This window comes from Vanessa tameamea, chromosome Z, assembly GCF_037043105.1.
Source record: "Vanessa tameamea isolate UH-Manoa-2023 chromosome Z, ilVanTame1 primary haplotype, whole genome shotgun sequence".
Lineage (NCBI taxonomy): Eukaryota > Metazoa > Arthropoda > Insecta > Lepidoptera > Nymphalidae > Vanessa > Vanessa tameamea.
In genome coordinates, this window is record NC_087341.1 from 10,905,905 (window position 1) to 10,922,964 (window position 17,060).

Consider the following 17,060-nt stretch of genomic DNA (forward strand, 5'->3'; position numbering starts at 1 on the left):
GACAAATATATTATTTATAATATATTACTGCTGTAATCTGTATAGTTTAGTTAGTATTCATAAAATTAAACGTGAAAATTAAAACAAATTCAGTAATAAGGTTACTTTCACATTAATTAAAATTTATTAAGTTTGCTGTCATTGTAGTCACATTTTTTTTTATTTATTTAAGCTCATTTCACATTGTAGACTGTTTCATTATTAAAGGTTATCTAACTTCACCTTCTGAGTTAAGTATCTCTATTAGGCGCTGTACAGTCTCGCTCGTCTATAGACAGTTATTATGATTTGAAATAATTCAACTGAAAAAAATTATGTATCCAAATCATGAAATCAAATTTGAAATAAAAATGTTAATACTTGAAACAGCTTAGTGTATAATTGAAACAGAAATGGAAAGCATAAAATATTGTTTTAAAAGCAAACTTGAATTATTTTTTCCATTAAAATCCATATATAACTTATATTTACGCTACAAACCTAAGCCTCAACTACGCTAGCTTCTTGTACTTACTCACATTTAACAATAATCTCTCTGATTAATCTATTTCAAAATCTAAAGAAATGTATGCGTTATTTACCTTATGTATGAAACATCTTTTATGTTAATATTAATGACGGCACTTTACTAAATTTTACATTTAAACACCAATTATTTCTAACAGCAACTTTTCGTTCGTAAGTATATATCCTCCTTTTTTAAAAACCCTTATTAATTTATCATAATGTTTCATGTAATATGTAACCTATCGGAATATTGTAACATGAAAATATATTAAAAATAATCATGTCAAACTGTCAATAATATTTTTGATTAATGATTGTATTAACAAGTATTAAATACAATAAAAATTATACACGCCAGAAAAGAGAAACAATAATAATAAAAAATACAAAAGCTCATAAAGTAATCAAAATATATTATTAAATTAAAAAATGAAAAGTTTCCGAAAATTATTATGGGACAAGAATTCACTATGCGTATCATTAACAAAATTTTATTCGACAGAAAAAAAAGTAGTAACTACTAAACCTAGACAACCTGTTGATCCAAGAAGAATTTTTAAAGTGTACCGGTTCGGAGGTATTCTCAGCAAAGAGAAGCCTAAATTGATAAATTACGACCTGGATGTTAGCAAATGTGGACGGATGGTCTTAGATGCTCTTATAAAAATTAAGGACATGGATCCGACACTTGTATTTCGAAGATCCTGCCGAGAAGGCATTTGCGGTTCTTGTGCTGTTAACCTTCAAGGAACGAACTGTCTCGCTTGTATTACACCTATTCCACCAGATAAAGTTATAACCATACATCCGATACCTCATATGTATGTCATTAGAGATCTAGTGGTTGATATGACTCATTTTTTCGACGCATACAACAGCATTCGGCCTTATCTTGTGCGATTGAATAAAGGACCTTTAGGTAAATATCAGTATGCTCAAAGCATTAACGATAATGCGAAGTTGGTTGGGTTGTATGAGTGTGTTCTTTGTTCGTGCTGTTCTACCGCCTGTCCCAGCTATTGGTGGAACGGACGGAGGTTTATGGGCCCTGCTACGTTACTCCACGCCTATAGGTGGATTATTGATTCTCGCGACGAAGACACGGAACAAAGATTGCATGAACTGAGAGATGACTTCAAAGCTTTTCGTTGTCACACCATCTTGAATTGCACTCTCGCTTGTCCTAAAGGATTGCACCCCGGTTTAGCTATTGCTAAATTAAAAAGATTAATTTCAGGACTTGACAAGAAGCCGCTGTCGGAAATCAATGCTATGATATATTCAGAACCTGCGGCTAAGTGTTGAAATTTATTTGCTAATTTCTTAGTTTCAAGGTATATTTTTTTGGTTATTTACAAAAATCACTGTTTTATAGAAACATAAATGTACATATAAATAACTGCTAAGCAATTTCTGCAGCTGATTTGATTTTTAAATAGTAAAGACATTATTTAGAAAATTTTATTTCATTCATTTGTTATAAATTCTTTTATAGTCAAGATATTTGAAAACCTAAATAAAAATATGTGTCAACAGCATGCCCAGCTAAGTTTAAGCCAAGAAAAAGACTCTATTATTCCTTAAGAAATTAAAAACTATTACTTTTTATAACATAGTATTTTTATCACTGACTGACTTATATGTAGATCAAAAACCTAATAAAATTTTCTAAATTTACTTTGCAGCTGGGTGTGTATAAAATAAATAATCAGAAAACAATGTAATTTTGAGATTTGAAATATTTTCTCAGCAATCGATGTCTCTCAACACATAATACCTTTCGAAATTATAATAGCAACAAAAGCAATATCATACGTAGTAGAATATAATTCTTATCTCATTAAAAGACATACATTTGAAAATGGGAGCCAAATTCAATATTAAGAATATGTGTGGTTGTCGAATTCACTGGCACAAGAAGGGATTTTTCAACACGCATCTCTTAAAAGGGTTCATTTAACCCCCTTTAGAGTGCGGGGGGTACAAAATTTGTACGGAAGATCGTCATTTTTGTTGTAAAGAATTATGGAAATCAGTGTTTAGGCTTCTGTTCATGAGTAAAAGACAGCTGTTACATCATCTTATTGAAATGTTCACATTTTCTGCTTATATTTATAATATTTCCGATGAATATACCATCGGATACAAGGCTGGTCTTTATCATTTTTATACTTAATAGTATCAATTTAAAAAGTAATTTTCGAGTGTTATTCTTTACCAAAAAAGATTGTAACTTCTCGATAAAATTCCCATCCAAAGTCATCGTCTAGCGATCAAAAGAATTTATAAAAGTCAATTTGAATAAAATTATTTATTCGATAAAAATTTTAGGTATGTTTCTGCTATAATGAGTTTACTAAATGCTTACTCACCATCGTATGTAAGATATTTTGCGTCAACGCTTATATCGTTTTTCAAACGAGAAAACAAAATACAAATATTAAACTAAGTATTCATAGAACTAAGACTCAAGACTTTGTATAAGCTAACTTTTTCAGTGCCTGCCGTGCCAGGATACCCCTTTCTCGATTTATGACCTTACCGTGCATTTGAATAACTTTACCATAAAAATAGGCGTTCTGCGGCCAGGAACTTTAGCAATAAAATGCAAATGGTGACATTGATGGCGCCTCCACGTTACCGATGTTTGGTTTACTTAGTGTTTGTATGGATACAACGAGTATATACTTACTACGGTGAATCTTCAGAGACATATACATTAATGTAGTATATTTAAATTTATTCCATATTTTTTAAATTTTTAATAGGTTGTTATCTAACAATTAGCGACCCGCCCCGGCTTTGCCGGGTGCAATGCTGATATTAAATATACTACAAAATGACTTACAACGTTCAAAGCTTTTTTGTCATTAGACAATACAAACCGCTATGTCCCTGCATTTTAAATATGTAATCTTCGAAAATATTCATTTAAATTACAAGTTGTAAAAGACTACATTGATCTATATTAAACGCTCAATGTATTTAATGTACTTAATTGGATACGGAATAATGCTGTATTGCTTTAAATCGCTTCGAAAATTAGCTGTTCTTTCTCGTAAAAAAGTAAAGAAGAAAAAATTGTTTTTGTGGGACCAACAGACCAACCTACCAAAGAGATAACATATACTAACCATCGTAGACTTGATTGTAGATTTTTTTAAGGTGTACAATACTGTAGTACATTATTTTGATCTATCTTGTAGGGTTCAGCCAGCGTTTGCAATGTAAGCGAAAAAAATGTGTATATTAACGACATTACTTCAGAAATCTCTAAAATTATCAGTGTTTCCCGACTATATTGTACATATATTATACGTATTAATTATCCTTTTTCTTGAATCAATTTCTCTATTAAAAAAACCGCATCAAAATCCGTTGAGTAATTTTAAAGATAGGGACAGACAGCGGTAAGCGACTTTGTTTTATTCTATGTAATGAAATGAAACTGTTATACATTAAAAAATAACATCGGTACACTCAATCTATGTCAATTTCAAATTACTTATATATTACATAAGAAATAATGTTAATAACGTTACAAAAAATATTTATTGAAATAAAAAAAAGCTTGTTGTAATTTATGAATTAAAAAAAAATGTCTTAGTTCTGTAATTTAGCGTAAAATTAAACTGAAATTTATACTACGTCGTAAAAATGAAGAATTTTAATTTAGCGAGAGACGTAAAACGTTTTAATGAAAGTTAAAACTCTAACCGTGGAATCTTTGATATCTCACCGTTATATTATATTAAGGTTTTCTCCTAATATTTAGTTTAAACTTTAAATACTAGACGAGCGTTTTAATATAATCTAGTAATACTTTGTTTATAAGTTTAATTATTACGACTAGTAGTTAGAAACGTGTGGATCTGGAGAGAAAAAGCATTGAATTTACCCTCATTGTTGTATGTCGCTATTGTTCGAGTTGAAGCCTACAAAGAAACAGAAATATATACCAACCACGCATAGGTCAATGTTAATTAAAATATTCTTTTATTTTATTAATCTTACTAGTTATAATGTGTTAGTTGCTAATTAGATAAGGTTATATAGAAGTTTGTATTCTGGTGGTTGATTTTAATTTTAATATTTCGTATTTATTTACTTGGGTAATGGAATACAAAATCATACCAAAATAGGTATTTAGAATTTTTCTTTATAACTTGTGTAACTTGAAACTTTAAAAATAATGCAATTTGTTATTTTGGCAAGGTACTTTAAATAGTATTCATTTTAGATGATATTTAAAAAGGGTCTGTACAAATTTTTATGTTATAATTTAGACAGGATGGAAGAAATTAAAGGTGTGTTACAAGATGAAAAAAGTTAATTAACTAAAAGCCAGAGGAAAAAAGTAAGAAAAAATCCTCTATAGGAACAAAGAAGAATCTTATATATAATAGAATATTCATTATTAAAGTATTTTAATTGGAGTTATTTCTTTTTGGCTTTTGTAAAAAAAATAAAAGATTATATTATATTATTAATTAATTTATCGTTATTTAATTTTATAATTGGCAACCATATTTTAGTAAACTATCATCCTATCGTAAGGTTAATATAGTTTATTAAGTATTCTTTATTAAATGTTACTTATATGTTTTCATATATGATTTTAATTTAGATTAAATATGGTTGTTATATAATCATTAGTCATAATATAAAGAGGTAAAATTTTACTTGTATTTTTATAGCTGGTAATCTCCGGAACTAACGGTCAATTTCTTTTTTTTTTTAATTTGTAGACAATTACATTATTAATGAGAACTAGAGGGTATCAAATATATTTTAGATCATTACTTTTTATTTTTTAATAAATCGCATTCATGCTGTGCCGGGTCGCTAGTGGCTTATGAAAGTCCATTTAAATACTTAAGGGATCATTTTGTGCATGCCTATATACTAAGCTCAAAATCAAATTATTCTTTATTCAATTAGGCTCATTGAGGCACTTTGAATCTTCATGTTCAGTAACACAGAGTTTTCTTCCGGTTCTTCTAGGTAGAATCTACTTTTCAAAACGGCGGTCGCTCTTAAATTCAAATTAGTTATTATTTTCCACTATTTTAATTAGAGAGTTTATATCAACAAATACTGACTCCATGATTTTCATCACGAATATAATCTTGTATATGGTAATGCCTTATTTATCTATGTTTTTGACATGTGATATAAATTTATTCAAAAACGCTTCATTATGAAGTTTACTCGAATAAAATTGATTTGATTAATAGGCCAAGTTAAAAATAACCGCGTTATCCTATTATACGAAACGGATACCAGGTTTTAGGAAGGATGAAACTTTACTCATCGTGTCTTTATAATGATTGTCACAGTTTCTTTCAAAAATATCTCTATTATATTGGCTAAAATTGGCAAAAATTGATATCAGACGTAAAATCAAATGTGATTTGGAGTACTGGTGTCATTGTTAGATAGAAATATATAGAAAATTATTTATTTATATTTACTTTATGATGTAAATGAAAGCTTAATTTTTATGATTTTAATTCTTACTAACATATTACAAGTTATTTTTAAGAACGCATTAGAGGAGAGTATAGGACTTGTTGGGATATAAATTATAAGATTTAATACGGACGGGAAAAACGTCTGTTGCGATAACGATTTTATAATTATATTTGATAAATTAACTACAAAAAAAAGTAATGGGACGCAAAACATCAAATCCATGTGGAGTCGGAATTTGTTTGGGATAATTTTTAGCCCACTATTAAATACGATGTATTGTCTAATTAACCGTTTCTTAAATATTTAAAGGATTAATAATGAACTTTAAAATAAACTTTGCTTCAAATGTTATTACTAGAAGCTTAAACAGAAAAAATATAACTGGTTTATTAAGTTGTTGGAATAATCATATCGAATCATTTAGCCATTTCATAGCGAACCTTCCAATTTCCCAAAGAATTCAAAACAGTAAAGCAAGTTACATGACACTGTGAACTCAATTTGAGTTTGAGTTTTCAGGGCACTCAGTGAATGGTCGATTTCATTAAAATACAGCCGACCTTTATGTAAACCGAGTTACACTTTCGAAGTTTTGTAATTACCGTTTTAAATATTGCCCGAAAATAAGAGCGATGTACAGCAAACTTCGGTTTTGGTTAGGCACATTTCCTGTTAGCGGTTTAAACTTTTTGATGGTCTTTGTCAAGGCGAAAAAGGCCCGGCCGTGTATGTAATTAAGGTCCATTGTGACAACTTTTCTCTGATGTGGTTTTAAAAGCAATCTGCAATACCTATACATGCCTCTCCGGGTAACAAATTAAGCCGGAGGAAGTTGAGTTACCGATCCTGCTGTATAATGAATTTCGAAATCCAGGTTGGTGCTCCTTTAATGTGTATTTGTATATTATATATTTGTGTATTGATTTATATTATTATATAAATATTAATATAAATATTTTAAATAAAATGTTTTATAGGAAAATACACATTCATTACTTTTTCTCTTTAGTGTATTTTTCTAATATCTTTGATATTTTCTACAGAATGAAAACATTCTATGTAAATATTTACATTGGGAGTGTTGAGAATAAAAAATGATATCAAAGCAGTCTATAAATATCGAAGTTATACTAACAACTTCTTCGAAATAATATCTGTATTCATAGCTCAATAATATAACCATATTTGTTTTGATTTGAATTTTGTATTAATTTAATCATACCTTCGTTTACTATAAAACTCTAATTTAGAATGTAGACCGATCTTCCGTTTAAACTTCAAGATTTAGAAGTTCCTCAAATAGAGAAATGCGATGTACGTCGATTTCTCAAGAAAGATCCTCGAAATTGGATCGAGATTTCGGAATTTTAGATCGGACTCAGCCAGAGCGTGGTAACCTAATTTTATGGTTCGCCTTCGGAATGGCATCGTCTCGACGTGTCGTGACGCTCCGCGAAAGCGATTAGATTCGTTCGGATATAGAAAATTAGGTAATACGACAGCCAACAATCTGGCGTGCCAAACATCTAATAAAACATCTTACGTGAATATTGCCTTAACGTTATAAAACGAATAAGGTGTTTTCAAATTTATTTATATTAAAGTATATTTTTGTTAATATCTGAACTAAAAAAAACATGGATGAATTTGTTGGTAAAACTGTTTACCTATCACACTGTTTATTATATATTAAAAGTTTTCATAAAAAATAACTGCGTTAAGAAAAATCTATTTGGCAATTTCTGTTTACTGACACAGGTTTTACAGACAAATCACACGTTTATCTTTAAACCCCTACCGGTATTACGTCCGCATGACCGAGCACGAAAGATTGACATTGCGCTTAAAACGCACTCGTTGAGTTTTATTTAACACATTGAAGTGCAATGTAGCGCGAATACTCAAGCCTAGAGGCGTTTGAACGTGTGGTAGGAACAGGGTTTTAAAATTGGGAGGTACGATAGAGACAGCTAGCTCCCTGAACACGGAGCGAATGTATTCGAGTAACACAAAAGCGGTCGGTTTTCCTTATTTTCCTAGAGTCTCCCCATTTTTCGCAGTGTGACGTTCACATGGGATGTGAACGCTACATGGTTTTTAACTTATCAAACATTTCTCTCTTCCAGGTGTTTCAGCGCTTTAATGCAATTCTCGAGTTCAAAAATAAATGAATTAGTTTTGGTTTTTACGTTTTTATTTCCCTTTCACTAAATTAGAATCCTCATTCCGCTCTTGGATTGAGAAAAAAAACAACGGGCTGTTTTCTCTATTTACAAATCTCAGTTGTTTGTGTTGGAATAAGAATTTATAAAGTAAGAAACAGTGCTTTTGAGAACGAATTATAAACATGTATAAATTTTAGTTAATGGTGGAATTAAATTCTATAAAATATACATTTTTTACAATAACAATTTATAGAAATTATTTTATTATATAATTATAAGTATTCCATTCTAATATTTGTAATGAAATTAAGTTATTTAGTAAAATTAAAAAAATCCCTGGGTATCAAGAGAGAGACCACATCTGGGTAACAAGCCACTTCGTTTTTTTTTCTCGCTGGAAAAACTCATTACGCGCTTCCCCCATGTGATGGAAGGTGTGGGGGTGTGTGGGACTCCCCGGAGCCCTGGACGCCGAGTGTGCCCAGGTACGCCGGGTTTACCCACTAAAAAACCAGCGGTGCCCTCTCCGTCTTTCGGCGGGCGCCACGGGATCGCTTGCGCATGCTACCGTGACGTACCGTTCTCGGGGTACTGAGACCCCCCCTAGTCCCTGCGACGCCTATTGAGGTGGGGGGAGCAGGTGCGCGTAGCGCTTCTTATACAGCAAAAGTAATAGTAACTATTAAGTAAACATTAATTTTCAAATTACTTATCAATTAAATAAACACCGTAACATTAAATCGAGTATCTGCAATGTATAACATAAGAATAAAACAGACAAAAATAAAAGACTATCTCACGTATCGTTCCTAATTGCGAGAGTTCATAGCATTGAATAAAAAATACCAGAGTGTTCCAGGAAACAAACAAAAGTTACTTAACTCTTCTGCAATTAACAACAAATGCGACTCGAAACTCCATCTGTACTAAATGATTTCCATTTTACACCCATTCTATTTTATTACTTCATTTTATGAATGTTATTTTCCGTTTAATCATACAACCGAACTGATATAACCCATTGGATTGCACATAATACTCTTTACATACGATTGCGGATTCAATCCTGGACGAATACTAACAATTTTCATTTACTTAATCTGTGCTCTGTGGTGTGTAACAAAAATCCACCAACACACATTGGAATAGTGTAGTGGATTATTCCCATCCTTCTCTACGGAAGAAAGGACTTATTTTATTTTGTTTTTATCAATCATCCAAAATATAAATGAAATAGAATAGTGTATTTCTTACACTTTTTATTTAAATGAAATTAGTGCTTTAAATGTAAAGTCTAACGATTCTATATTCGTCCTAAGTGCAACTTTATTTCATCAATTTTAATTACTGCAACGTCGGGAGGAAGGCCTCTATAATTTGATTAAACAATTTCAAGTTGGAAATTTCACTCCGTCCTATGGATACTTTCGCATAAGCAGCGTGGTGAATGCGTTTCACTCACATAATATTTTCTTGATTTAAAAAACAACATGGAACAACTTTTGTGAGAGTTTGTGAGATTGTGAGAGAGACACGAAGTATCCATTTCGATATTAATATTATATACAGTATAAAATTATATTTGTTTGTTGTGAAATAATTGTTTTCGAACTCGGAATGAAGGATACAAATAATGGTGTTTAAGACAAATTGAAGGCTTCCGTTTAAACTACGATAAGTTGTAGATAACAGAGCGAAACTTATTGTTTTTAGTTTGTGACTTTTCAAAATGCGAAGAATCCGTCTTCCAGAAAGATGAAAACATCTGTAATGAACCTAAAGGAGTAGGGAGCTACTTGAGAAATATTTAAATATTCAACTTTTTAAATTTGTGTAGTATTTTTTTATGTTACAAAATTGATTTATGACAGTTTCGATTGCTTCTACCTAGAATTTATTTTAACTATATAATAACGGACAGAAGTAGTATATTATTTTATAGTTTATAATAAAACTCAATATAGTGTACACAAACAAAAAAGAAATAAAATTAAATATTTGGTATAATTGTAATCATTACCTGTTTGTAAATAAAAAAGGGATATAACCTGTACCAGAACCTCACATCAATTTCATTAATTCACTGAATGAAATTCATAATGAATATCAGTTTTTTCTTTCCGCTTGTCAATATCATTGTATGTAGGTGTAAATTTGGAACACAGCTCTTGTTTTTTTATTTATCTTCCATTGGAGCGTTTTCAAGTTAAATTCACGTTTAAACTCTGTTCATTAACTTAACTTCCAATTAGTATCTTTAGCAGCTTACGCTAAAATATTAGCTTATAATATTTACGATTAGATGATATAAAGTATTGCAGAATATTACAGAATAAATTAAATAGCAGAATATTTTATTGGAATATATCCTTGAAATAATATTACAATACTCTTAAAAATAATAATAAAACGTTTCAATCAATTAAGATCTAAGTAGCATAAAATTATTATTAAAAATAATAATCTAATAGCATTTATGACATATTGGAAAAGTGAATTGAACGATTCCACTCGGAGTTTAGATCGCGTCTTATTGAATTATAGCTCGGTGGGACGTGACTGAGCTCCGCCCGTGATCGGGCCATCGGCGCTCGATGTTTGCTCGACTCCTGTACATGTGCTGACTTTAATCGATTCTCGAGCGATTCTTGTCGCGTGCTAGCCGCGCGCCCGTGCGTGCTTTCGTTCTGAATTTATTATTTTATTTAACAAACAAAAAATTTACTCGCACTTAACCGAGATTTTACCGCCCAGATTAATAGGTTGAAAATAACTAGACGGTGAAAAGATACGGTGTATAAAGAGAAAGGTAAAATGAATAATCTACGAAATTTAATTTTACGATGGCCCTTCACCTATTCAGAAATGAGACACAATGAGCGAAAGGGTTTCTTTTCAGACACCTCGACTCTAAAAAATTGAGGTAATGGAACGCGAATAACAATTCGGCCCTCTGGGGGGAATGATTCGGAAGGTGGGCGGGGAGATAGATTGATGGTACCCGTTTGTAGCATCTGTCGTTTAAGTGAACATCGATTATAGATACACCTTCTTGTTTCTTTGTTTGGGAAGGTACGTTTGACTTATGCCATAATTTTTGCCGGCTTGAGGGATTAATTCTGTGATATTTAACAAATAGCGGGCTTAAATATTCCCGGGCCGGTTGTATTTGCGATGAGAAGGCACCGGTTCCGGTTTGAGATGGATGTTCTTGTCTCGTTGGATGGCTCTAACAGATGTGTTCTGAATACTAATATAACTTTGTATTATATTGGTGAAACAAATAACGATTTTGGCACTATTTAATTGTTTGCTTATAAAACAAAGAATCATATATCAATGCGACACAAATTTTTATTTCAATTTGCATTTAAATTAGTAAGTGGTGCTTAAATGTATATTATTTTATAAAACAGTCGCTTCTAGCAGTCATATTATTTTAATATAATTAGCTATTAAATTGTATTTATAAAACGATATTTTTATTAAATAAAATTAAATAAAAACTTTATTTTATTATTTATAAACACGTACAAAATGATATTCATACATGTTTTGTAGTAAATATAAAGATAATAAATATCTTTAACATAGTACGCTTGAATTTTAAGAGAACTTTCGTGTTAATATGCTACAAAGTATACATATTGCTCACCTCTGCTCATAGTAAATGTAAGAATGAAACCATTCTTCTATATATATATAGAAGAATGGTTTCATTATTTGTATAATTTGTATATATATATATACAAATAAATAAATTTATATATACATATATAAAGACAGTAATGTCTAATACATTGTGTCACTTGAGCCTGCAATTAGTGGCTCACTCAAACTTTTCATTGAAACACAACACAAGGTCTTATGAATGCGTGATATTTAGACTATTTTGCACGAAGTCAGTTACATTTACTTTTTACCAAAGGTGAGGGGATAAACAAAGACCTACATCCACATAAAACGTCTCCACAAATGAAATTGTGACCCAAGATAAGTAAAATGTCGCAGAGATTTTCACAAAACATCTGACTTTCTTGAACTTTTATTTTAATTCGTAACATCTTTTGAAAATAAAAATACGTATGATAATGAACGGCCTTCATATATTCGATATTTGAAATGAGAAGAGACAGAATTGTTTAACTAATCACTCCTTAACGACATTTATAATTAAGGCCGTAAATATTTCAAGTGGCGCAACATTTAATATCATATTATTTATTGAGCTTTACTTCTAAACTTATGATATCGTTGGTCAAATTTCATACTTATAGTATTACAATATTTTATCGTGTTAAAAGAAATACACCTTTATTCCGTTTTGTATGTATGGTCGTTTTAACAGAAAAGGGAGATACAATATTTTATTATTATTTTATTTCTAAGCTGTGCATTAAAGCTGGAAATGTCATGTAACGTGCACTTATATTTTCCACTTTACAATCCAATGCAGTGCACGAATGTTTTATAGATCGCTGCATTCCGTATTGCAGTTAGTTACATCACTCTTTTAACAATATTTCATTGTCAATTTATTGTTTTTCAACTTTATATCGAAGACTTAAGAGATTTTGGACGTATTGTTCACTATTGTTATTTTCAAATGACATTTCATTACAATGTTTATGTGTAGTGTGACTATTAATTGTCTTTGTATAATAAACGTGTTAAAGTTTGCTTGTCCGGTTCAACGCGAGACTGCGGTTAAGCACAGTCTAATGTGTTTTATCTGTGAGTACATTTACCTTCTGGTACGCCGAGCTGAATTAATTTTAACGATAAATGTAAAAAAATATTTAATGCTCCTAACTTTCTTCTCTTTGGGCTTTAGCCCCACAGTGGGATATTCACTTTTAGTTTACTTTATACTTTAATATAAAAAGCTTGCGTTTTGCTTTTGAGATACAATTTCGCCGGTTTCGTATATTTTATTAGGCATGTAATTAAACAATAATATCCTTATAATTTTATTTGTGTTGCTAATTATTATTTTATATAGCTGTATAGTATACTGTATTTACACCCATTGCGCTATATTTGAGGTCATTGAACTTAACATAATTTTATATGAATCGTATTTTATATGAGATGTGCTTGAATATACGCTATGAACATGCTGTGTCTGATCTCTCTTAGGTAACGCCAGATTGTCATCCCGACGGAGAGGGAGACTAGAGATTGTACCTGAGATGCACATATGCACGTCTACTAACTTCCAAGGATGTCTTAATTTAGTTTATGACAACTTAATCGTATTAATCATATAATATACTTTCGTGTTATTTCCTAGGCAATGTTATGAAGTAATGTATTAGTAGAAGCCTTTCTTTAACTTTATGATTGAAATATGGAAAATTGTTAAAATTAGGACCGTAAGATATTTATATTATGAGAATTTAGCTTTATATCTTATTTTAAACAAATACATTTTTCAAATGAGTTCTTACCTCTTTCGATCTATCTTATTTGACTTGAAATATTTTTCCACAACAATGAAATTTTTATTGAGTTATATAGATTTTTATACTGTAAGATTAAAGTATCGGAGTCTATAGACAATGGTCAACACTTAACATTTAGAGACAAGATTATACGCTTGCCTTCCAAAAAAAAAAAACAAAAAAAGATTGAGAACAAGACGTGGTTATGTTTCATAATCATTCCTGTTGCATCAATCGCACAGCTAGATAGTTATTATTGCATCTTTATTACTGTTTGTAAATATCGGGAAATCAGTCAATAATTTTTTTTATAGTCTCCTTCAACTCAATTTCCTCAGTCGCTTCTTGGACTATTACATCGAGCTCTTAAAGCTTTATTGAAGCAAAGATATAAACATTCTCGAGGTAAACATTTCTATCATTACTTTATACTTTTTCGTTATATATTAAGTATAAGACTGTTTTGATAGTATCGTTCGTCCAGTGGCTAGATTATAAAGCCGCAGATCCTGAGATTCTGGGCTTAAACAGTGGCTCGGGCAAATGAAAGGTTATTGGATTTTTCTCGCCGAGCAGCTCGACCCGAGCCACAAAAATACATTAAGCTATTGATTTTGCACCTGAACTTTTTAATTTTGGAGCAAGGGAAAAGAGAGTGCACTTGTGTTGACATACACATGTGAAATATAATCGTACTTGGTTAGTCTCCATTTAGAATGGCCAAACTACGTCATGCAGGCATCACTACTATTTTTTTTACAGATATTGTCTGTCGAATCATTGAATCATTTTGACAGTTACAATCAGATTGATAGCGCAATTTACCGCTTAAAATATAAATTTATATAAATCTGGAAAGTAATAATACGAAATTTGAAAAAAATAATTGCAGGGTATCAGAGGAATGAGTTACGTAAGAAGCTAATTATGATTTTATAAATAAAATTATTTGTATTTTATAATACTTAAGTTTTAAATAAAAGAATAACGTAACTAAAATAGGAGAATCCAGTTTCAAGGAGTTTTGACAAGATTCAACTCAAAAGTCGGTACCACGCGTCCTGGTAGTAAATAAGGATCATGGGATTATTGGAGCCGAGTTATTCACTTCTCGAGGAGGGTGTACCGTGAAAATTTGGTATGCTTAGTTGTATTTATATTTTATATATTTCGAAATAGAGTTTTAAATTTATAAGTTATTATGATTTTGTAAACGAAATTAAATGTTCAGTGACTTAATATAACGTAAATTGAAACCATGTTATGTACATTTTTATGAGTTATTATTGCCTACTATGCAATGGCGTTGATGGTATAATAAATGACTAAAGCGGCTTCTGATCCAGAGGTTCTGGGTTCAATCTCCAAGTTGAGCCAATAAAAATTTTTAATTTTTATAGTCAAGCAATTAAAGCCCAAAGGACGTAAAGACTGTCCAGCACCTGAACCGAGATGTTCGTGTTGGATTGCCATTAAATTTGTTTATAAGAGTGCCATAATTAATAGTGGACATGTGTTTTCACATAGACATATGATCTTATAAAAGCTCAAATGTATGGGTGCAAACAATTATACTGTTTTTGAGAATGGACCATTATACGTATATAATGGTAATCAGGAGTTACGTAGCTATAAATGTTACAGGTAATTCTAGTTTTCAGTAGAAGTGAATTGTACAGCATGCTTACAAAACGTTCAGCAATATCGCGATCCGTAATACGATCTATGATTCAATATCGATTATCATTACTTTGCATTTTACATAAATGTTAATTCACGTCTGTACACGACTATTTCTGTCATTCGTTAATTCAATTTTTAGACTGAGTAAGTTGGGTGTTTTTAAATATACTCATATTAAAAATAAATACTTATGTCATTTGTATGTTTTATTTTTCTTTTTCTTCAAATTTGGAGGGCTTGTCTATGTTCTTGTTTCAAATTTTAATTTACCAATATATTAAAGATAAACTAATGAACATAACATTTTAATTGCTATGGTCGGCGACACTCCTTCCTAGACTTAATATATCTTGTCAATGTTATATGTTTATAATAGAAGAGATAGTATGTAGGTAGGAAGAAGACTTATATTTAATTAAATTTTAAGAATATTTATTAACATATATTCATACTTTGAAGAAGGTCATATATGTATATTAAAAATAATATAAATACAATCTAAAATAATATATTTTGTCAACTTAGCTAAAATAAAAGCTAAAATGATCATAACTTTGCGGATCTCAAACTTTCACAATTGCGTTCTGCGGTTTTATTCTGTGTATGGTCTTCCGGCGGACAGGTCGCTATTGTTATCATTTAAAACTAGTTATTATTGTTTATCTATACGAACTCCAAATATTGTTACCACGAAGTAATTAATATTCATAAGAAGAAAACGCTGTCAACAGTAAAACAATGCAGTGCTGTTATTTAAGTTAAACGCAGCGGTTTCCATTAATAAGATGATTTAATTTCTTCTCTTTAATTTAATCCGAGACAGGCGAACTTGCAGTAATAAGTTTCGAAGATTTGTTCCAGGGACTCTCCTGTTTAAGTAAAGTATGAAACTGGTACAATTATTTGTTCAGTTAAAGCGCCTTGAGACAGTTATTGAGCCAATTAGAGTATTTAAGCAGCTAAGTTTTTAACTTACTCGTTTTTTTTATGATTGAGTATTATTTGAATTTTTTGTTTAATATCGTAATTTGGTTCTCTTCGAACCGCAAATATTGTGTCTTACTCTTATTTTATCTTTGGTAATAAAAGATGGCAGGTGAGCCGACAGCCGAGATGGCTCAGGGGTTAGAAAGCGTACATCATAACCGATTTCGGGTTCAAACCCAGGCAAGCACCACTGAATTTTCATGTGCTTAATTTGTGTTTATATTTCATCTCGTGCTCGGCAGTGAAGGAAAACATCGTGAGGAAACCTGCATGTGTCTAATTTCAACGAAATTCTGCCACATGTGTATTCCACCAACCCGCATTGGAGCAGCGTGGTGGAATATGCTCCAAACCTTCTCCTCAAAGTGAGAGGCCTTAGCCCAGCAGTGGGAAATTTATAGGTTGTTAATGTAAAATTTAGAAAATAGTAGATGGTTTATTATGATGAATTATCAAAAACCGACGGAATTAAAAAATAAAGCATTCGATCGGCAGTTCATATAAAAATACCAAATAATTTTTGATGCAGTTAAATAAATTGGATAAAAAAAAAGGAATAAAGATATAAATAGTTGGTTTTAGGCATTAACGATACACAATGAAAATATATATATGTTTATGTGATAAAATATATAATTAATATTGTAAACAAAATATTTGTAAAATCGTATTCTAAATATATATAATTACTCGTTTATAAGAGTTCATAGTAAAAACTAAAATAAATAAACATTTGTCTACATAAAAAAGAAAAGGCGATTCCACTCCGTTGAACTCATTTCTATTAGAGCGCACAATC

The 17,060-nt window shown here is 30.7% G+C and overlaps 2 protein-coding genes across 2 annotated transcripts in view; one reads left to right on the forward strand and one right to left on the reverse strand.

Moving 5' to 3' along the window:
* The window catches only part of LOC135194633 (epithelial discoidin domain-containing receptor 1-like), a 96,826-nt gene that overhangs the window by 20,734 nt on the left and 59,032 nt on the right, over nucleotides 1–17,060 (reverse strand). The gene's annotated exons all lie outside the window — the stretch shown is intronic.
* On the forward strand, nucleotides 915–1,929 carry LOC113403257 (succinate dehydrogenase [ubiquinone] iron-sulfur subunit-like). Its single transcript, XM_026643729.2, has one exon. It carries the CDS (start codon nucleotides 937–939, stop codon nucleotides 1,810–1,812), a length of 876 nt encoding a protein of 291 aa, XP_026499514.1. The 5' UTR covers nucleotides 915–936; the 3' UTR covers nucleotides 1,813–1,929.